General features: G+C 36.8%; 1 protein-coding gene and 1 long non-coding RNA gene across 2 annotated transcripts in view; one reads left to right on the top strand and one right to left on the bottom strand.

Moving 5' to 3' along the window:
• Positions 1–16: 16 nt before the first annotated feature.
• Positions 17–6,551, top strand: LOC149776954 (uncharacterized). The gene is made up of 2 exons (XR_016416142.1): positions 17–376; positions 457–6,551. It is a non-coding gene; the product is annotated as an uncharacterized LOC149776954 (long non-coding RNA).
• Positions 6,552–6,935: 384 nt separating this feature from the next.
• Positions 6,936–23,624, bottom strand: part of LOC149776953 (follistatin-like) — a 51,412-nt gene continuing 34,723 nt past the window's right edge. The window contains exons 4-5 of the mRNA XM_089941671.1: positions 8,193–8,269; positions 6,936–7,041 (exon numbers count right to left, since the gene is read on the bottom strand). Of these exons, the coding sequence (XP_089797797.1) occupies positions 8,194–8,269 (76 nt within the window). The 3' untranslated portion in view covers positions 6,936–7,041; position 8,193. The remainder of the gene's footprint in view (positions 7,042–8,192; positions 8,270–23,624) is intronic.

The following is a 23,624-nucleotide window of genomic DNA, read 5'->3' as shown; positions in this document are numbered from 1 at the left end:
TTCACATCATCATTCCTGAAAGTGGTCAGTCAAGATCTTAAAGAAAAAAAACCCATGTTCATTCAGCAATGCACTGATTAAAAATATCACCACGTAATTTATCATGTAATACATTCCAATTGCAAACTGTTTATTGTTGGAGAAATATTTCAAATATAAATGAAGGAATAATCCAACAAGTTTTATTTACAAGTTTTCAAAACGGGTAAAATTGAAGTTACAAATTGTTTCTTTTCTTTCTTAGAATCCTGAGAAAAATGAGAAATTAATAGGGCACTGAAGTTAGGACTAACTGATTAAACTATATTTCTCCTCATCAGATTGTACTATGTAAGTATTAGAGCAATCTGTTGATAAAATATGACTATAATTCCTTGTCCCATTTTCTGGGAACTAACAAAAACAAAACAATTACATCTACTGTAGGTGTAGATGTAATTGTTTTGTTTTTGTTAGTTCCCAGCTACAATAGAAACAGAAATATTATATTTTAATAGTGTTCAAGGAATTGTACAATCCCCCACTCACACATTGGTAACTTAGTAAAGTAGATATGAAATTTTTTTAAGGAAAACTTGTCATCTGATTCAGCAATTTGTGATGTTTTCCATTCAGTGTTGAACCTCTTCCTTCATTTCTGAAGCACTTTCTTTGTGGAAATCATACTATCTGAATTGGAATCACCATTGATGACACCAATCTCTGATCTGCATAGCCAGGTCAGTATGGACGTCTTGGGTACAGGGTAATTGTTTGTTTTTGAAGGTGGTGTTTACATTTTTACGAGACTTTGCTTAACTTAAAATTTAGTATATGTAATTTTTTATCTGGTAATGGAATGACTGAAATATATGTTATATACACTACGAGTACGCTACATCATTACTGGTATATTGTACAAAGACAAAACCTGCATCAAATGTCATGCATCTGGCAGTCGGGCAAGCCAGGTATGAAAGACAACAGCTAGGTGAATAATTATCCTGGATTATATTACCTAAATACCCAAGAAGTGAGAACAAGAGTATTTTGAGTAATAAGGCTTTGAATTAGGTGACAGAAGGTTTGTTAAATAGATTAATTTATAAGGATTGGGGAAATATAAAGCGTAAAAGCATAGTGGCGCAAGCATATAGCTTAGTAACAGGTTCTAAAGCATCACAGGCTGAAATGATAGTGTAATGGAACTCTTATGGTAAATGGCTCTGGGAAGTATACATGGGGTTTTCACTAAAAGACTAACGGTGTCTAATAGGATGAATATGAAAATGACGAGTCTCACACCTAGCATGTCAACCACAGCACCTAATTTGAAAATATCACAGAAGAATATCGGAGATGGTTTCAACACTCTGCATTTAAAAGGATGAAATGGTCTTATTTGGAATTCTTGTAATTTCTTTTTGCCTAGTACAGCAAAAGTCTCTTCAAGGGACTCTTGTATTGTGCAGTCGATATGTCAATAATGTAATAATACATATTTTGTTACTAAATTTTTCATACGTCATATGAGTTCGTTTACTATTAAAGAAATCTTTTTTTAATCACCTTAACTTAAGGCCAAGTGAGCTTACAGAATGATTCTTTGTCTATCATACATTGTCTGTCTCGCATCATTTGTCATCCATCATGATTTCTATTTACACATCAAACATCATTCAACAGAACTTGACCAAAATTTGATGAAAAGCATCCTGATGTAAATCTCTTAGAAATTTATTCAGAGTGTGCTGCTCCACAATATCAAATATGGCCACCAGTACTAATAATAGAAATAACCTGAAACAACTTTTTAAAGTAACCACTGAACAAAATTAATGAACTTTTGCAGAAAGTATCCTTACATGAACCTCTGAAGACCAAATTTTACAGAAAGCATCTTGACATAAAATTCTTTCACCTTTGTTCAAATGATATCATTCTGTCATCAAATATTGCTGCTATTACTAACAACAGAATAAACTTTATACACTTTGTCACAAACATCTCACCAGAATTCATCCAAATTTGACAGAAAGCATCCTGGCATAGATAACTTTAAAATGTTAAAAATGATGCAACTACCCAGGTGAATGGGATCAGACCATCTGTGTACTTTTGTTTATACATGGAAGTCTAAATTGAAAGATGTATGTGTTTGAGAAATAAAGTGTATATAAAAATATTGTACAAAAGTGCCAGACATTAAAAACATTTGTATGCATATTTCAGTTAAAAACATTTGTATGCATATTTCAGTTAAAAACATTTGTATGCATATTTCAGTTAAAAACATTTGTATGCATATTTCAGTTAAAAACATTTATATGCATATTTCAGTTAAAAACATTTGTATGCATATTTCAGTTAAAAACATTTGTATGCATATTTCAGTTAAAAACATTTGTATGCATATTTCAGTTAAAACATTTGTATGCATATTTCAATTAAGAATTTCTCTCAAGAACCAGTATGTAAAATGTTATTAGGTATTTTCAATGGACTATTCATTAGACTGAAATTACTACAAGAATTTGTACATAATCAGATAAAAATCATATTAAAATAATACATGTCAGTGTCCTTCATCAAGAGTTAAATTTGAAGTACAGCAGCATGTGTATTCTATGATCACAGGATGATATAATAAACTGTTGTTCTGTGATAAAAATAGAATGTATGTGTGTGTGTGTGATTTGGCTTTTTACCATAGTTTTAAAAATTATCTGGAAATATCACGATGTCTGCAGTGTGGCAGTTTATAGTGATGTCTAGCGCTGGGGCATCAAGCCACAGACATGTAGCATGATGTCCCACCCATTCACATGATACTGACATCAGGCCTACCAGTCCTAACACTAACCTCTTAATGCTGAGTGCCAAGCTAGTACGATTTTATAAGTCTTTGGTATGACTTGGCTGGGGTTCAAACCCATGACCTCCTGCATCCAGGATGAATGCTCTAACCACTAAGGCCACTAGAATGGTCTGATAACAATAGAATTAACCATGATTATGTGATAAATAACATGGAGCATGTAATAAATAAACTATGGGTATGTGATAAATAGAATGTGATAAATAAACTATGTTAAACTATAAACAGAATAAACTTTAAAGTGATAAATAAACTCTAGTTATGTGATAAATAGAATGTGATAAATAGAATCTTAAATTCAGGTTTGTTAAACATGAAGTTTATCAAATTTGTTCAGACATTTTACTTGCTAAAAGAAGCTTGTGTCCCATACATTTTATTCAACTCATTTCTTATTTCACAAATATTTAAGTAAGAGACTTGATTTATAATTAGTGAGACCTGCATGTTAATAACAGGATAAATTCATTTAGTTATAAATCAAGTGTCTTGCACACAGTAAAACTTAGAAAAATTCTGTAATTGTATACGCCCACCGTACTTTAGTTAGTTGTCAAGGTCATTGACTGGAATAGTCAAAATGGATTCAGCACAATAACAGTGGTTCGACATCAGTTACCTGGACCAAATTGTGTGGATGACTTGCACTTGGGGTAAGAATAAAATCTTTAAATTTTGGGTTCTAAAGATCAAGGTCACTGTGACTGTAAAGAAAAGTGGCTTGTGTGCAAAATGTTCAGCCATCAGCCATGTACATTCAACAGAGGTTTGGGTCACTTGAACATTTGGTAAGAGAGCCTGTTGATTTTTGGGCCCTAGATCAAGATCAGTGACAGAACACAAATTTGTTCTTGCTTAATATATTTAATTCTGTCAAGTGGGGTGACAATAATGTAACCCTGCAACTGGGATTGTCTTGTCAAAGTATACACACCAACATAAATTATTTTTCTCACCCAATTTTTTCAGTTTAAACTTAAAATAACCCTGCACTTTGGCAATATAGTTAGCAGATTCAGTACATACAGTATTCTTCAGGTACTATTATTGCATCATATTTTTTATGTAGGTCATCTGGTCTTATACTGCTTTATAAAAATCTAATTATCTTAGTAGAATCTAGCTATATCTGCCACTCCTTAGAAAAGTAATGAAAAAAATAAGTTATTATTTTTAGGTGCTCTAAGTATTTCACCATGAGCACTTCAAGGCGCACCCTGTTTTTTTTTAAACACTGCATTAATACAAATATGTAAGGGCAGTGGGGTGGCTTGTCGACCCTAAGGACACAAGCTGCATGCATGAGAAAAATGAAACATAAAGGCATCTGATATTACTGTTATCACATTTAACTGATGGATGTCATATGAAAATAAGGCATTTGATATTACTGTTATCACATTTAACTGATGGATGTCATATGAAAATAAGGCATTTGATATTAATGTTAGCACATTTAACTGATGGATGTCATATGAAAATAAGGCATTTGATATTAATGTTAGCACATTTAACTGATGGATGTCATATGAAAATAAGGCATTTGATATTAATGTTAGCACATTTAACTGATGGATGTCATGAAAATAAGGCATTTGATATTAATGTTAGCACATTTAACTGATGGATGTCATATAAAAATAAGGCATTTGATATTACTGTTATCACATTTAACTGATGGATGTCATATGAAAATAAGGCATTTGATATTAATGTTATCACATTTAACTGATGGATGTCATGAAAATAAGGCATTTGATATTAATGTTAGCACATTTAACTGATGGATGTCATATGAAAAAAAGGCATTTGATATTACTGTTATCACATTTAACTGATGGATGTCATATGAAAATAAGGCATTTGATATTACTGTTATCACATTTAACTGATGGATGTCATATGAAAATAAGGCATTTGATATTAATGTTAGCACATTTAACTGATGGATGTCATATGAAAATAAGGCATTTGATATTACTGTTATCACATTTAACTGATGGATGTCATATGAAAATAAGGCATTTGATATTAATGTTAGCACATTTAACTGATGGATGTCATATGAAAATAAAGCATTTGATATTACTGTTATCACATTTAACTGATGGATGTCATATGAGAATAAGGCATTTGATATTAATGTTAGCACATTTAACTGATGGATGTCATATGAAAATAACTATAAGTACATCGTAATTCATATTTTTTATGAGGATAACTTTAAACTTTTATCAGTTCTGATTTGGAAATGTTCTTTGATAGCCATTGATATGATAATGGGTATACAGTTCTAATGAAGTGTGTAATGACTGCAGTATGATTTTTGTGTTGGACTATTAATGGAGAATTAGAGATAAGTGTTACTATCATGTGTGAGACTTTTTCTATGGAGGAGGTGAAACTCTACATGGCATATTGATGTTGTAATTATATTGGTTGTAAAATTACCACCATTCATTAAAGACAACTCAAACACATATCCAGATGATCATGAGAATTCTAATTCATGATTTTCTTGGAAAATATATTTTTCTCTCCTAGAAATTTGGCAAGTGTTGCTGTTATTAGTGCAATAATAAACTACAGGGAAATCTGTCTTTCTCTAAACTTGAAATATTCTAAATTTAGTTCACAACCATGCTTTAAATAGACATCTCCCCATTTTTGATGTTTGTGTTCTTCACACCCTCCCCATACCCCAAAGTGCAACTTATTGTTAAACCATAACGTGTTTAATAAAGGTGATGGTGTGCTAGGGCCCAACAGCGAGAATTCCAACAGTTTATTCATGTGATCAGCACTGATGGCTTTAGCTGTTTTGGGATATATGATACACTTTCATTCATGAGCTCTAAAGAATAGGCCAACTTTGTGTGTCAGTGTGTGTATCTGTCTCTCTGAAATGTTTTTTTTTATTATGGTGTGTTATCAAAATTTTCAAGACCTTAAGTTGCTCTATGAGTAAAGGTCTTTTTGTTATATATCTTTGGTTGTTGTTTGATTTTATAACAACTCCATCAAGCACAACAGATGACAACAAGGGTTAGTTCCCTTGAAAAGCAGTTTCTAGCATGTGGTTTAAAAACTAGTACAGCTATTATGGGATACATACCATATACAACTGAAGGTCTCCTTAACTATGAGACTGGATAAGCAGTAATTTTGATCTGTATCTTGATTTTTTTTCTTCACGTAACATACCCTACGTTTGCAAACAAATAACAGAAGTGCTGCAAAATAATGAACAACAAAATAAAGAAAACATGCATTAATTGGGTTGTAGTCGAGGAAAATCCATATATTCAAAAGAAACAAAATAAGAACTGCTGAAATATAGCACACCTTAGTCATTTAAAACATTCGAATATTTGCTTTCAAGATGAAAAAAATACTGAAGAGTGAATATATTGTTAACTGGTCAATTAGCCATACGATACATTTGATATACATGTATTACTGGAATTATGTTTAAGTTTTTTAGCAGTGATAAATGTACCGATAACCAGTGAACCTGCATATATAATAAAAAAGTGACCACAATTAAAGGAGGTTGGGACAGGGTGTAGTTGATAATTTAAGTAATGTGTTTCATACATTGTACAGACTGCTATAAACTAACTGTAAACTAGCATGAGTATTTTTCTCTTTGAACATTTCAGTAAATAATTAAAGCAAGATCATGTTCTCATCATTGTTTTCCTGTGATGTTATGACAGAAAATAATATTGTGGTTAGACATGTAATACTTGGATTGAGATAAAACATTGAGAGAAAAAAATCAATTCAAAAGTTAGTATTCATATATGAATGTATATATATATATATGTGTGTGTTATAATATACAAAAGAGATAATGAAGTTTATTTAACTAAAGACACATTACAGGATTAGAGGAGGAAATGGCTGTGGTATAAAGAAGAGATAGACATTTGTAATCCAGGCATTTTGGGGTAGGTGGGTATAAGCAATTTTTGGCACAAATCACAATCTGTGTCAGTATTTGTTGAAAATTAGTTGATAACAAGGTCTTACATTTTGCATGCTCAAGTATGTGTGAGAAATGATTAAGTCAGAGTAAGAGACTGTTGCATATTTTATTTAATTCCAGAGATTTACATTTATGGTTGTTGGAAATCTGCCTCCGGTCCGATAGATATATCTTTACACATGGATGCCTAAACCTAAAAAGAAAACCAATAGATTTCTTATAATTTGTTGCATGGTCATAAACTTTGGGCACAAGAAAAGTAACATTGATCTAGGGAACAAAATATAAATGTGTAATTTAGATCCCAGGTTTATATGAACACTAGAACTAATAGATTTGTCATAATGTGCTGTTTGTAGGTATGAGATGTGTGACATGAAACATTTATGGAGCAGATATTTTAAAAGCAGCATGCACACACACAAACACACACATGCACACACATACATGCTCACACAATTCCATCTACAAGCATTTTGATCAGGATGCATGTTACCAATGCAGTTGACCTCAGTTATAACATACTTATGTGTTTTTGCATATAAATTGATTATATTTTATCTCAACACTGCCTTTTGAGTTATGGTTATTACATACATTTCCTATAATGGGCCGAATTGTATGACTCTGAAAATTACTTATTAAGCAAGCTAGACCGTCTTCTCATCGTTCATAATGTTTGATATTTGCATTATATTTTGTTGTCTTTATTTAAAAAAACAAAACAAATTCAGTTGATATTAATATTTTTTCATTGTTTCATATGATTATCATCAACTGGAGCTAGATGAGTCTGTATAGGAAAACTATTAGTGAGTTGAATGCAATGTTCGTTTTCCATGTTTCCATAGAATTATTTACATTGGGAGCTATTTGAAATGAAGCATTATCATTTGTGTTTTACTAAGACTGACTTGCTTTTACATCTCACTATGCTAAATTAGATATTAAACTTATTTTGAGATAGATCAATGCAGAATATTGGGAAAGTCACACCTATTTTGAGATAGATCAATGTGGAATATTGGGAAAATCACACCTATTTTGAGATAGATCAGTGTGGAATATTGGGAAAATCACACCTAGTTTGAGATAGATCAATGCGGAATATTGGGAAAGTCACACCTATTTTGAGATAGATCAATGCGGAATATTGGGAAAATCACACCTATTTTGAGATAGATCAATGCGGAATATTGGGAAAATCTCACCTATTTTGAGATAGATCAGTGTGGAATATTGGGAAAATCACACCTATTTTGAGATGGATCAATGCGGAATATTGGGAAAATCACACCTATTTTGAGATAGATCAATGTGGAATAATGGGAAAATCACACCTGCCTTATCTGGTTATACACGTTTCAAAAAAGGTCACATGTAGATTTCTGTGGGTACACCTGGCCTTTTCATACTCACAACTGAAATTGAAACAATATTTTTAGGATAAGTTAGTACTGTACAAAGACATATTTTTACCTGATGCTTCAAACAAATGCTCAAAGCACTGGGAATTACATGGATCTATAGATTTATATAACAGTTTAGTTAAGGCATTTACTGTTTATGTTTACACATTAAAAGTATGCATTTTGAGAAACTTGGACAATAGTGAAATTTTTAATACAGCAACACAACTATCTACAACTAGAACAAGAAATTCTGTATTGAGTGCTCATTAAATGACCACTACTCTTTAAATTACTGAATCAGTCAAATTTCAGGCCATTTTATTTTACACAGAAGAAAGTTATATGACCAGATTTATTAGCGAACCGAATATGAAGGTGACAGTGATAAATACAAAATAATTTTAATTTTGTTCACATGTCAACAGTAATGCTTCAATACAGCTGCCAAATAGTCAAGGGCGATAGGTCCTTAAGGATGTTGATTATGCTATTGATGAGGGTTACTTATAGCCTCAGGACAACATGTAAATTTACCTACAAATGAAATAATATTTGGAACCAGATATGTTATATTCCTAAATAGACAATGTATCAAAAGTACACATTAGAAAACAAATGTGCTCTGTGAAAGTGATCGGGGTTGAAATTTGTTCCAGTGTATACTACATCTTACCTTAAGTAAAACAATGAAGTAAAACACAATTTATGATCATAACATACTTTCAGCTAGCACATACAGCACTAAGTAGCGATGAGGTACTCAAATTGACCTCATTAGATACAGACGTAGTTGCTAACAGAAAATAGCATCATAAAACAATTGGAAAATTATTGTTCAATATGTATTTTTTATTGTTGCATCTAAATAAGTATATTGAAATATCTTGAAATAAAAAATTCAAAATGAAAATATTTCAGTGCTGTATATGCCAATACCACAAATATGAGGCAAAATAAAACAAACAAACTATTACAACCTCTTACAATTTGCCTTACAAGTAAAAAAAAATGCAGACATATGAATAAACATAATTTAAATACATGTACTGTCACAAGCAAAATACATAGATTCATTTAAAAGTGAACTAATATAAATTAATTTGGACTGTATAGAAGCATTAAGCAAAATTGCATACATTTTTCAGATGATATTGAGGCATTTTTCAGGATTGTTGTTGTAAAAAGAAGTCAATTTGGTTCAGTAAAAGCTTAGTTGGATTTAATGATCAAGCTTACAAAAAGATATCTATTCATAATGGTGAACACATTGAGCAAAGAAACTTATACTGCAGAAGCAGATCAATTAAATAATGACTATAGGCAAAATGGATTAAGTAATTTGAAAGTTAATTCTACATTTCGTAATACCACATTTGCATAGGAAATAAGGGAATGTACAAGATGAATGTTTGGCGTTATTGAATATATAATATTTCACACAGATGGACACCAACCGTACAAAGGAAGATGATGCACAGATTTGACTGAATGGAGTTGCTTTAAGACAGCATTAAATACACCCAGTGATTGTGCAGATAGATGATCAAAATATGATTTAAAAATATGCAGACATTGATTTAATAGTTGTCAGAAAAAATAGATGTTGAACAAGTTTGGAAATGAATTTGACATATCCCTAAATGTGCATGACATATTGGAAGGGGAGATGGTAGAACAGGCACCAAGGTGCCACTAACAGAAATTGCATGAAACCAGCTATAAGTGAAATAGAAACACACGTTGACATATAACTAATAATCCAATATGGTTGTCCTAATGACAACAAAGATAGAAGGTAGTATAGAAGGTAGTACTGTACTGGAATTATATATATATATATATATATATATATATATATATATATATATATATATATATATATATATATATATATGTGTGTGTGTCAAAATTAGTATCATTACAGATATAAAGATGTGACAAAGATAATATATTTGTATAAATAACGCACTCAGTTTTTAAATATCCCAGAAAATGATTAGTACATAAATAAAGTTAATTTGAGACATGCAATACCAGAAGAAGATTCAGTTATAAATGTTTAAGAAAGTTAATATCATTTAAAATCTCTATATGTCTTTTATTGTTTGAAATTATCTTTGTACATGTGAAGATGGAATCTCATTAAATTATTATGAACAAATGGTATACAAATATATAGAGATATAGTTTTTTCCTTTTCAGAATATTCTTTCAACATTTAGCAATAATTGAACTGTTGAAATTAATTGTACACGAATTACTAATGTGGCAAACAAAAATAATTGAAGCAATGGAATAAATGAAATATGGAATACCAGATATGAAAAGTGGATGTAAAACCGAAGTGAATTAAACAGTATTACAGTAGAGGAAATGAACAGATAAGTCAGCAATTATGGAATAATGTGGAAAATGGTAAATATAAGAACAATGTATTTGAAAAATAAAAGTCAATTTCACATAAGAAATACAAATGGACTTAAGAGTTGATAAAACACAATTTGTAGGGAACATTTAACTTCACCTGAAACACAGTTTATTGTCAGTATAGTCCTGATGTTGGAAAAAATACCAGCAACAACACGTCACATCGAAACTCAAAGTTTTACATGCAAATCATTAAGCATTTTTGATTACAACATTTTAAAATTTGTAAATCACTAATCTGTGAAAATGTACAGATTTCGGTGTGACATGAAATTCTTGTACAGTCAGTTAAATTTGAAAGATTGGATGGCACAATCTGGTTGTGGGATTCTTTTTACTTATTTGATAGAACAAAATCTGACTCTAAAATACCTTTACCTGATGACGATGCATTCAAATCAAATAACGCTAGCTGGTATATGAAATAATGTATGTACAACAATTTTATGATTCCAGCACATCATGACTGAACGTATCGATCGATCGATCGAGAGATATGTGGGTGGGAAGAAACAACACAAACTTAGGAAACAAACAAAAAGAAAATACTTGATCAATAATTAGAACATTAGCCTGAAGAACATGAACAGTACACCAAGGTATTGGGAGCCTTATAACTGATTTTGTGTTAGATGCTTAAAATACGTTTGGAGCTGGTATTTTGAATATTGGAAAACATTATTAGCTAATGTGAATTTTATAATGACAATGACAAACATATTGGATAGACTTCTTTCTATGTGCAGGAAAGCAATGGACTCGCACATGAAAATATTACAAGGTGAAGTCAAAGTACAAAGTTTTATTTATTCTGGATTTTATCTGTACAAGTTCAACACAGATAATCTAATATATGCTGACAATATCATTGACTGTTAAAAAGTCAAAAGAGTATAAATTCAGAAGAGCAATGTTTTGACCCAGATGAAAACGTTAAATTGGATATCGTACCTGTATTTTTTAAAATAATAAAACAGTTAACAAACCCTCCAATGTCAACACAAGTAATATGATATCATTCTCTAGGAAATAAATAAATTGCTCAGCAGCTCATAATGCTCTCGATAAACTTACTTTACAAAATAAACTCAGAGCTGAGTAATGTACTAGTTTATGTCGGTATTTGGTACCGACTATTTCAGCTTTAGGTGTCATTTTGATAATTATTACAAATACCTTTTAATGGCGATTTTTAAGCTTATTTCTGTCCCCATAAGGAAGATCATTATATAAACGAACCGAGAAAAAACGTATGACGGGACCAACAAGAGGTTTTATCCCGTGTAGATGGAACGAATATCACTGTATGATGTAACAAGGAAGGCAACGCGTATTGGAAAAATAAATTGCACTGACAATGCATTGATCCGACGTCGTCGTTTCTTGACCCAATTTAGTGCTAGTCTGACAATGTAAATATATATAGCGATCGATTAGTATGAACAAATGTTTGAAAAACTACTTAGCATTAAATTTTAGAAGAACAATAAATATATGAAATAAAATTATGTCTAGTCTTTGACTAGTATATGTATTTTCTTTGCTGTCCAGGATTAGAAAAATCAAATGATAAACATGGTACGAAATTAAATATATATAAATTTTCTTAACTCTCACAATTTTCTTGGTGTATAAAAGACTTTCAGCTTCGTATCTCATGCAATGTTTTGTTTTACCGGTTGTTAAATACTATTTCTAACTAATAATGAAACACTGAAATCATGATCACTGTTGTATTTTTCATATGGTATTCGTTTTAGTGCCCTCTTGTTTTCATTTTATCATCTTTTGCCTCAATTTATAATATGTTCCTTTCATCAGAACGTACAATGATCACTGCTGAATTAGTATATTTAGTTCACCTTTTGACATTTTTAGATGTTTTCTTATATCCATTGTGTCTATGTAACCAATTATGTTTTACGATTTGTAAGTAACATTGTTAGTCATCTTTCAATTAACCTATAATCAGCTACAAATTTGGTTTGATCGATCTGGCAAAATTACTCGTAAATTAACTGGATGATAGCGATTTTGTTAAAGAAAATATCTGATGTTGAAATATATCCATATAATGTAACTATAGATGCTAAATTGAAGAAAAGAAATCTTTAAAAAATCTCAACAACATATCCCAGTATGCTGAAAGTACACGACGAAGTGGTGTATTTTTTGTGTCTCTTGTTTATTTGGAGATAAAAGCAAAGTTGTTACTTTGCAATGTATTCAACATCCAGTTGTAAATAGATTTTGATTTGAAAGTGAACAAGCAGCCAAGGTAAACTTGGAGAGGTTGGGCAAAATCCAACCATGTCAGTAATTTACAGCTCTCTGACAGAACTGTTTTCCGTTGTTCCTTTATAAACAATAACACCATAACTAAAACGAAAAGCATCATTAACACAATGTGTCATGTCATATTACGTTCTAACTGTATTGATGCTTTCAGGATGAATTTGATAAAGCTATTAAAGTTCACAATTCGTCCACCATCAACCAGGGATGTTGAAGATGATATAAAGCTAACGATACCAGTTTTGTTGAAGACGATATAAAGCTAACGATACCAGTCTAGTAGTAAAGGGGGGCACATTACGTACAATGGGAATTAGCATTACAGGGACCCCTGGGTCAGATTACGTACAATGGAAATTTAACATGGCGAAAAATCGTGGGTCAGATTACGTACAAGGGGAATTAACATGGGAATAAATCGTGGGTCACTTTACGTACAAGGGGAATTTAACATGGGGAATAGAGTTTGGGTTTGTTTAGGGACAAGGGGAATGGAACACGGGATTTTTTTTTTTTTTTAAAAAAAAAAGGGGTAGGCAATGGAAAGGCTATCTCTTTCGAGAAATATGGCTGGCCCTGAAAAGGGCCTTTGGGTTTTTCTTGTTCTTCTTTTAACTTCTTAACTTCTTCCACCATCCTCTTATTTTGTCCATCAACCCCTTCTTCTTCTTTTCTGTTTCCGGCATCCAGTCCGGGTGGCCCATGGCCCGGAACTTCTCTTGGATTTTCATCCAGTTTGTGTTTAGTTTTTCTAGTTCATCCTTTTTTTTCTATTTTCTTCTTCTTGTCTTTCCTTTGACCACTTTTCTTTGATCTTCTTGACCTCTTCGGTCAGCACATTCCTCATTAGTTCTTCCGCTTTCTTAAGTTTTTCTAACCCCCACTTCGCGAAACACCAATCTGTCCATTCTACAATGTCTTCTAGAAAGCACCTTGCACTCGTCACATGAACTATCGCTTCTTTTAACTTACCCACTTTCACATACGGTGGGTTAATTAAACCTCTGATTCTCTTCTCCTCATCCTCTATCATTTCTTTTACAATATTTACGGATAAGTGGAGGCTGGTTACTTGTCTTGAGACGAAGTCTTTTGTCACTGCATACCTCCATTCCTGTTCAACCCTTTCTACTACACTCAATCCATCCACCATCCAATACCAACTTCCCATAAGATCGTTGTATAAAGCTGAAGCTGCTGGCATCTTCTTGTTTGCTTATTCCGTAGAATGGGCTCCAATGGCCAACACTGTTAGTTTTATACTGAAAGCGCGGACGTGATGGAAAACATCCCCTAAGACATAAAAATTGATCTTACCTAGATCATGACCGAACAACGCACGGACGTGAAGGAAAACATCCCCTACTTTTTCATTTCATATAATAAAACCCTAACTATACTCTTCACATACGCTAAGAAACCTATAATCTACTATTCACACAAACGTACGCTAGCCTTTACTAACACATACACTCACACAATTATAAAAGAGTTAGTGTTTATATTCACACTACTCTACCTACACACATTGGCAAATTAATAGTTATTTCTTTTCTAGAGTATTGGGTAGCCCTGAAAAGGGCTGTTGGTTTTTTTTGAAATCCAGATGCACCTATCTAATGGTTGCACCTTCCTGGCCTTGCGCCACACACGCATCTTCTTCCCCAGTCTTCTTTCACCTTTCTTCTGGGGAGCGCAGAGGGAGGATGATTCGCTTCAGCACCCCAATCCTCTGTCTCGGGAATATTGTACGACATCCTCTCTCCTATTTTCTTTTCCTCTTCTTCCCTCTCTCTTCTCTCCTCCTCTTCTTTCTTTATTCTTGCTTCTTCTACGATAGCCTCCGCTGATAGTTCATTTACTATGCGCCTGGCATATTCCAGGTGCATCTGGAGTTCTAACAGTTTCACTATTCTGGTGTTCATTTTTCTGGTGTTGATCAATCAACAAGGGTAGCTAGACTGCCGAGCGAGTTTCAATTTACACTGAAGGCGCGGACGTGATGGAAAACACCCCCCTAAAAACATAAAATTGATCTTACCTAGATCATGACCAAAAAACAACGCGCGGACCTAAAAGAAACACTCACTCACTTTTTATGCTACCCATCACTATTTTAAAATTTTTTTATAAATCACTTCAATAGACTATCCACATACGCAAAGCAATCCAATCTAACTCCAAATATACACCTCAAACACCAAAAAAAACAAACATGATTTTAATCTACTATTCATACCAACTTACTTAAGCACTTACAAACACACAAACACATACCCTCACATTTTTTAAAAAAGAGTTAGTGTTTATTTTCACACTACTCTACCTACACACATTGGCAAATCGATCGTTATTTCTTTTCTAGAGTATTGGGTAGCCCTGAAAAGGGCTGTTTTATTTTTTGTTTGCTATGGCATTCTTTTTTAGTTTCTAAGAATGCGATGTCCTCTGAGGATAGACTTTCTGGCGATAGGTCTGCTTCTTCGGAAAGAGAAGAAGAACTCTTTGGTGTCGATACGGCAATCGACAAAGCCTCTGTAAGGTTCAGGTTGCTGCTGCTGCTGTTGTTGTTGTTGCTGCTGTCTCTGAAGTCTGTACTTCTCCGTCCATTCTTCTTTTTGCCTGTTCATTTCTTCTCTGAAGAGCTCTTCTATCAGGTCTTCAGTTATTTTTAACATTCTCACATTCTCTATTTCTTCTGGCTTCGGTATCAGACTGTGTCTGACCCTATGCAAATTCACGTAGGCTTCGTTGAGTTTAGCTAGTTTGGAGCACATCTTCGTAGGAGGATGAGTCGACAATGGATGGTTAGACTGGAAACAACCCCGGTTCTTAAAGTCAAAGCGCGGACGTGAAGGAAAACATCCCCCACACGGTTTTCGAGCCGCAACGTTCAGTGAGTGTCATGAGAGGGATAGTAAGAAATGAAAGAGCATCAATCCAACATTCTTATAGCTAAACAAAAGACAAAGGCATTTTTTTCAAAACACAACATTTTTTATTCAAAAATCACTTAACACTAACCAACAACACAATAATCCAACAATATAACATCAAACATTTTTTTTTCAAATCACAAACATTTTTTCTCAATTGACAATCTACTTTAAACAGGGCTGACAACGTTGTGATTTCCACTGTTGGAAATCATTAGGCCATTGATGGACACTACGTTTCCTAGCTTGAGACAAAAGATAAGCATAATGGTCACAGAACCATCGATCTACTTTCACATCGTTTCTAGAAGAAGAACGAGGATCAAAATGAGTCACTAAATGTTCTAAGGAACAGCCCAGGCTGCGATGATGCAGAAAATACACACAGTACTGTCCACACACCAAGGAATCTGTCCCTTGTAATTTCACATTATTGAATCGGGTGGTTTGAGCATTTCTTCTCATAAAGTCGATGATATCGTCTTCCAAAGGAGGCAATCCGTACCAATCGAAATATTCCACACATCCTTCTTGAGGAAAGTAAACGGCTATCCAGTGGGTTCCTGGGAGGTGACTTTCGTCCGTGTTGATCACGTAAGCTTGATGGTCTTTAGGTTTGCGATGAGGGAGTTCATCTTTAGCACAGACGACAGGATTCCAAGAAGCCGTATACGAACTGTGGTTCAAAAGGTAATAAAGTTCCCAGGTATCCATTGTTTTGTGGTTTTTTCTTCTTCTTCACAGGTAATAATAAGTCGTCAATTCGATCCTGACTTTTTGCTTGAAAATGTCTGACGAATAAACGGTTATTCGTTCTGTTTCCTCACTCTGATTTAGGAGAGCTTCGATACGATGGATCTCTTGAGTGGTTAATGGTGGACAAGAATGTTCACGCAAGTCTTTATACCGCTGGTGTAACACGTCTTCGTCCGAGATGAGACTCCAAGCCTCGTCCAGATACTCGTCCAATTTTTCTTCTTGACTCAACATCAGGCATTTATCGTGTTGAATTTGACTGGGATGATCGTTTTGACATCCATAACAATTTTTCTTGATCAATTCCGTCATTTTTTCCACCAAGTGTTTGGCAAAACAGGAGACTAAATGGGCTTCTTGTTCTGGCCATCTCGACTTCATCATGATCACTTCTTCTTTTTCCATGGTCTCCTCACATTCCATCTCCAAACTTTCTCCACTAGGTAAAGAGGGATAACAGTCTTCCATGGCTTCTAGTAATCTAGAATGACTTCTCTTAAACTATTGATTTCTATGGTATTATCGAATTCGGCATACAGGATGACGTTCACTGTTGCTGGTAGTTCTTTTGCAAACTGAAGTTCCACACGAATCTGGCCAGATTTTATAGGGTGGAAATGTCCCTCGTCGCTGCCTTGGTCTGGAGTGAAATCGAAAGCCCACAAAGCATAGCCTCCTGCATAATCTTCGTACGTAATGCCGTGACTGGTGTTGGTTCCTAACTGGCCGGTGGCTTCGTACAGGGACAAGTACGATCTCAAGTAATTCATCTTTGTGGGATCAAAGTCAGGTTCGAAAGGTCGGGTACACAAGGTCTTGCCATCGCGACTGACTTCGATTTTCTTCACGTCGAAGTGTTTAAAGTTGAAAGGATTTTCAGCGAAGGCTCCGTTGAAGGCTGAATTCGAGACCATACCAAGGATTAAACGCTTGGGTAACTGTCCTTGAAACAGATGATCTTCGATCATAGAATGCTGTCCCTTGGGAATGGTGAACGTTTTCATTTCCACACGTCGTATGGGATACTTGGCGGTCGTTCTGCTCAACGTTTGACTGATTTCGTTACCTACTTTGGGTAACACTTCCACGCGTCGTACGTAGAGTTTGGCCTCCTCGATTTTGCTTTTAGGATTGCCAGCAGCAGCATCAGCCAACAAATGGAAAGCGGCACTGCTACGATTCAGTCTCAAGCGGACATTGACCCCGTTCAGCAAATATTTCTCTTGCAACCACATGTCCAAATGCAAACGATCCATCAGTTCTAAACTCTTTCCACCTAGGATTTTGCTTCGTCTTTCCACAAAGCCGTCATTGTCTTTATCTGTTTCCTCAAACGCCTTCGCTTCATCAGGTTCCCATAGCACACAGGCATTGAGATGAGTATTCTTGGCATCTATTCCGTACGTCAAGAGATTTTCCAGGTAGGCACGGTAAGGGTAAGTATCCATGCTGCTGCTAACCAGTTTGTTGTTCAAGTACAAATCCACTGAGCTGAACAAGGAATGCATGAAATTGTTGACGGGAGCTATTGGCTCAGTGTCTGCTACTTCACCATTATCCTTATCTATAACTTTGACTTTCAAATACAAGTAACTGCTGTTCAGATCGATGTAATCTTCGGGCTGTCCCTTGATTTCAAACTCGATGGGAGCAGAATCGGCCAATGAGGAGACGGGATGAAATTCCACCCACTGACATTCTTGCATGGTCATCATGGTAGGGGGCATGGCAGACAGATCCAGTTCCGTCTTGGAACAGGCGCATGACTCTCGGTGCATCATTTTGTTCTGTTCTTTCTCAATAATCGAAAACGTCTAAGTCTCGAACGGTTCTTCTTTTCTTGGCCTTTCTAGCTTGAAGTCTGGTGAAAGGGTGTTTTCTTCGTCGTCGTCTCTTTCTGCCTTGTCCTTGCTGAATGCCTGACTCGGTAGTGTGCAGGGCATTTATAGGTGTGTCTCGTCGGCCTAAAATGTCTTTGCCCGTTTGCAGCAAGACATTTTTGCCAGCCCTCATGAAGGCTTCTTTAGGGTTTTGTTTGTCGATGATGACATTTTGGAGAAATTCTTTGCCTTGCGTCAGTGCCGCATCTTTCAAGGCGTGCAATCCGCGTGTCACCATCGGTTTCAACACCAGGGCCACCGAACGAAAGGCTGATTTTAACATGTCTCCTAAACCGTGTCCTCGCTGTCGAGCAACCCCTCGGTACACTGGATACATGACTTACTTACGAGTCGTGAGAGAACCGTTTTCGAAAATGGAGCTTCACCGTGACTTTTCCTTTGGTGAATGGAATATTTTGTCCCAAATCTCCTTTTATAGCAATGTTGACCGTGTCCAAATACGACTTGCTGACAGGCAAATAGTGAGGATGTACAAATTCCCGGTGGACGTGGTAAGTGTTTCCACCTTCCTGGTCACTGGTCGTGGTACTATCCACTATGAAAGGAATGACACGCAGTAATGGCTCAGAGGTGTGTCCCACTACGTTGTACTCCACCACATCGGAGTACACAAACCTTAAATTCAGTCCTTGGTTCAGTTCTACCGGTTTTCCAAAAGCTTTGTAAAAATCCATATTACTGTTGATCTTGGGGCTCCAATTGTTTGCGACCATTGTTGGATGTCCACCCAAAATTTCAAACAAACTACCAATGAACCTGAAGGACAACAGTTCAGTATCCTGAAATTTCATCAGTAAGCGACGAGCCACTTTATGGTACTCCAGGGTGACACTTTTTTTGACTCTGTTCAGGGCTTTGCCAAAGGCGAACTCGAACCTGTCCGCAATAGTGTCCACCAAATGTTGGCCACTAAAATAAAACCCTGCCGAAATTTTGAAGGTGTAGATTTTGAAGGCTGGATTGCTGGCTGGTTTTGTGTCCCCTGAAAACCCTATGTCATTCATGTAGTTTTGTAATTGTTCGTTCAGGATTTCCACATCAAAAGTGTTTTGCTTTTCGGTGATGTTTTGGATTTGTGTAGGGTGAATCATTTCTACTAAAGCCACTTCCCAATGGGCTTCGTGATCTAAGGGGATGGCTTGAGGTAATTTAGCCGTGTAACAGCACAACGTGTTGTTGGGAAACACCTCCATGGAACTGTCACTGGGTAAGGTTAAGTAAAATTGGTTTTCGTGACTCATAATTCTAGAGTTCTGTGGCTGTCCGAGGGGTTAGTGGACGTCAGAGGCGTGTCTCCGTCCAAAATGGGGTTCTGGTTGTTGTTGTTGGAGTGGTGACTGACACTGGCACTGGACACAAGGTTCCCGTTCGAGGAGAATTTCAGGGAGGGATTGGGAAGCAGGTAACCGATGCAACTGCTCAATAAAATGGTCCACAATTGTTTGTCTCCTTGTTGCAAACTCAAATTGGCAATGGCTGCCCCGATGACACAATACACCACGAAGATTTGGCAGAAAAAGACGATTTGCGTTTTAGGCACACGTTCTCCGCACCACACCCACAAGGGTTGTTTTTGTAAATCTTGCACAGAAGAACTGGGTGAAGAAGGAGTGGTCGACGTAGCTGCGTCTGCTGTGTGAAAGGGCATGATGGTCACTTCTTCTTTTTATAGTCGATGACTTGCGAAGCGTCGATCCAAGAATCAAAACTGGGCGGATATCCTTTCCAACGTACTTTGACTTCTTTGACACGTCGTTTGCCCACTGTACGGGTTCTGCGTTCGAGAATGCTTTCGATGTCGTACACGTCGTCTTCTTTTTTGGTGACACGTTGTAACTCGGGCAAATAAAACGTTCCTTTGAGCACTTCTCCGTTCATGTCTTCCAATTTATAGACGGCAGGATGACGGCCATGCACTCGTCCAGTGATGCGAAACAATTCGGTCGTCCAGTTAGGTAAGTAACCTTTGTCGAAAGTGCGTTTGGTTTTGCCAATGCGCACCCAATCTCCTACGACCAACTCTCCACTTTTCTTGGGGACAGCCCTCGTCGGGGACGTACCAAACAGGCGCTCGAACACCAACACTTCGTTGTCGGGAGTCACGTCTTGCGGGGCACGTCCGATGCTTCGATGGTAAGATTGGTTGTACGCTTGCACCAGGTGCGGTAAGACGTCGATGTACTTCAGAGTGTGGTGATGCGTAAAATATTTCCACATGCGTTCTTTCAAAGTGCGTTGAAAACGTTCCACGATGCTGGCTTTGGTTTCGGGATTCTCGGTGGTAAAAAAATTAATGTCACGTTTCTTTAATTCTTTTTGGAAAGCTTGGTTCAGAAATTCGGTGCCTTTGTCCGTTTGCCATCGAAGAGGGTGACGACCGCTTTGTTTCAACACCCGTTGCAGGGCTCGCACTAACTCGCTGCTCGATTTGGAAGTCAAGGGCACGACCCAGGCAAATTTGGAAAAGACGTCGATGACACAAAACAAATATTTGTAGCCACGATTGTAGCTGGCCAAATGAGAAACATCGGCTAAATCGGCTTGCCATTGATGATCGATGCCTTCCACTCGGGTGCGACTTCTGGCAAACTTGCGTCGAATGGGTTTGTGTAAAGTGTTGGTAGCTTGTTCTTGTAACCATCGTTGCACTTGAGGTAAACGGAGACTTTTCAGTCGAGTTTTGGCAGCACGATACAATTTTTGAACTCCTGCGTAACCTGCAGGATGCGAGGGATCGTAGTAAATGCTGGCTAAGACTTTTTCCATTTTTTGTGTTGATTGGTGTCTTAATAAGGCACCCACTCTTGGAAGAGGCTACTCTTTTTCTCTTGGGGTATTTTCTTGGATGCAATGCTTTGCGTGTGCGACCGGCAATAGGTGTTGAAGAGGAGGAGGAGGATGTCTGAGCGGGGGATATCGGTTCTTGTTTCACTTCTGTCTTCACTTTCTTTTTCTCTTGTGATGAAGAAGGGGTGGCCATCATCTTTTTAATCCATCCAATTCTGGAGGTAGGTGGTGTTGTTAACTTGCGTACTTTTTCTGGTGGAGTTTGAAACCCTTCTTCTTCTTCTTCTTTTCCTTTTTCTGTCTTGGTCACTGGTACTGGTGGGACTGGTACTGGTACTGGTGATGGTGCTGGACTTTTCATCAAGGTCTTAAAATCTTTCAGAGTGGGTAGAGCTGTTTCGTCTAAAGCTTTCTGGTGAAAGAGTTGCAGTCGTTGCAAGAGTTGACCGTACTTTTGCGATTTTTCTGTTTCGGACAAATCTTGGCGATCCATCAAGGACTGCAATTCGTGTTGTAACTGGGACATTTCGCTCAAATTGGGATTGGGAGGTAAATGCGGGGTGCGTTGTTCTTGCCACCGATGGTATTCCATCCATCGTTTGTAAGGCACTAAAGCTAGTTTTCGTCCTTTCATGGGGTTGTCAGGGGTCGATTCTGAGATCTTGGGACTTCCGAAGGCCTTTTTATCTTGCTCCCACTAGTCCTCCCAACATGGTTCCCAAGACTCCTTTCAGTATGGGGCCTAACAAGAGAGGCAAAATGCCTCCACGTTGCACTAACATCTTCTTTTTTTGACGAATGGGAATTTTCTTTCGAACCATTTTCCGAAGAACGTGACGATGTTTGCTTAAGCATTGTTTCTGGTGTTTGGACAAAGGAATCGTGCCTTTCAAAACGTTCAAACAACATTCGCACACGGTATCGATGACCTCTTTGGAGGCCGTTTGAATGAGTTTTTTTCGTAGGGGTGGAGAAGCTTTGGAGAGGACAGATAACAGGTCCCCATGTTTGGCTAAACGTGGTGGCAGTCCTTTCCTTTTCTTTCCTTGGGGTTTTCTGGAGTGTGACATCTTTGAGTCTTTAGGAGCACCAAAAAACACTGATACCCTACTCGGTCACAGACCTTTTTTATACTGGAACGCGTCGCCACTGATTGTCTTTACGGCGTATCAGTTTGAGGACAGGAATGACACGTCGTGCAGGGGTACGTAACGGACTAAATCGAGCCAGTTCTTGCTTGGACAAATCCAGTAAACTTTGTAACATGCCAGATCTTTCATGGACTTTGATTTTGGGAGAAGGTACTTTGTGAGCAGCAGCCACTGCCACTAAATTGGAGGGTCCTGCCACTGGGGAAGTTCTTTTGGGGGTCATCAACGGAGAAGTTCTTGGTGTGATCAACGTCTCCAAGTACTCTTCAGTTCCTGGTGACATCAACGGAGAAGTGGATAAACGTGAGGCTGCCGGAGACGCAGTCACCGCCGTGGCAGGTCGTGGTTTGCGAGTGTAAGGTTGCGTCCTGGCCGAAGTGCCTCTCTTGCGACTAGTTTTCTTCTGTGGACTTTTCTTTTTCTTGGGGCTTCTTTTCTTTTTCCGGGGTGGTGTCTGGTCAGAGGAGGGTCCCGCCACTGGAGAAGTTCTTCTCTTTGGGGACCTGGTCTTTTTCTTTTTCTTCTTGGGGCTTCGTTGGACTTTTGTCTTGGGGATAACTTTGTGGGCATTAGGATCTCATCTTAAGAGTGAGCGAATGATGACCCCTCCTAGAGTACCGCTCCCGCCAGGTTTCAAAATGATTTGTTTTTTGGTTTGAGTGTCGATGCGGGGATCGGCCAGTTGGACCAAAGCGACTTTGTTTCGATCGAAAAAGCGTTTGGTTTGATGAGGAATCTGAATGATTCCTTGGAGTAATTGACGTGCCGTCACCGTGAACCATCGTAAGACTTCTTTGAGACTAGCTTGTAAGACACGAGCTCGTGTTTGTGGATTTTTTTCTCGACTGATGCCATACAAGGCACGAATCAATTTGCCGGGAAGATGAGACTGAATGTACGTCATGTTCACACTGTGTGAGACAGACGAAAAGGGCCTGAGGTTTTTATAGATTTTTTGATGGGGAGTGAAATGAAGTCGAGGACGGAGACGTGTACAGGACAGGCCCTCCGTCTTGGCACCAGTGGTGAAACAAGTGGGTACGAAATCGCAAATCCTCGGGGGTGGTAGGTTTCAAATCGACGAGTAAATAGGCGTGTGGAGTTTGAGTGG

This window comes from Sinohyriopsis cumingii, chromosome 18, assembly GCF_028554795.1.
Source record: "Sinohyriopsis cumingii isolate HCF-2022 chromosome 18, ASM2855479v2, whole genome shotgun sequence".
NCBI lineage: Eukaryota > Metazoa > Mollusca > Bivalvia > Unionida > Unionidae > Sinohyriopsis > Sinohyriopsis cumingii.
This window is presented reverse-complemented; position numbering and strand designations above follow the sequence as displayed.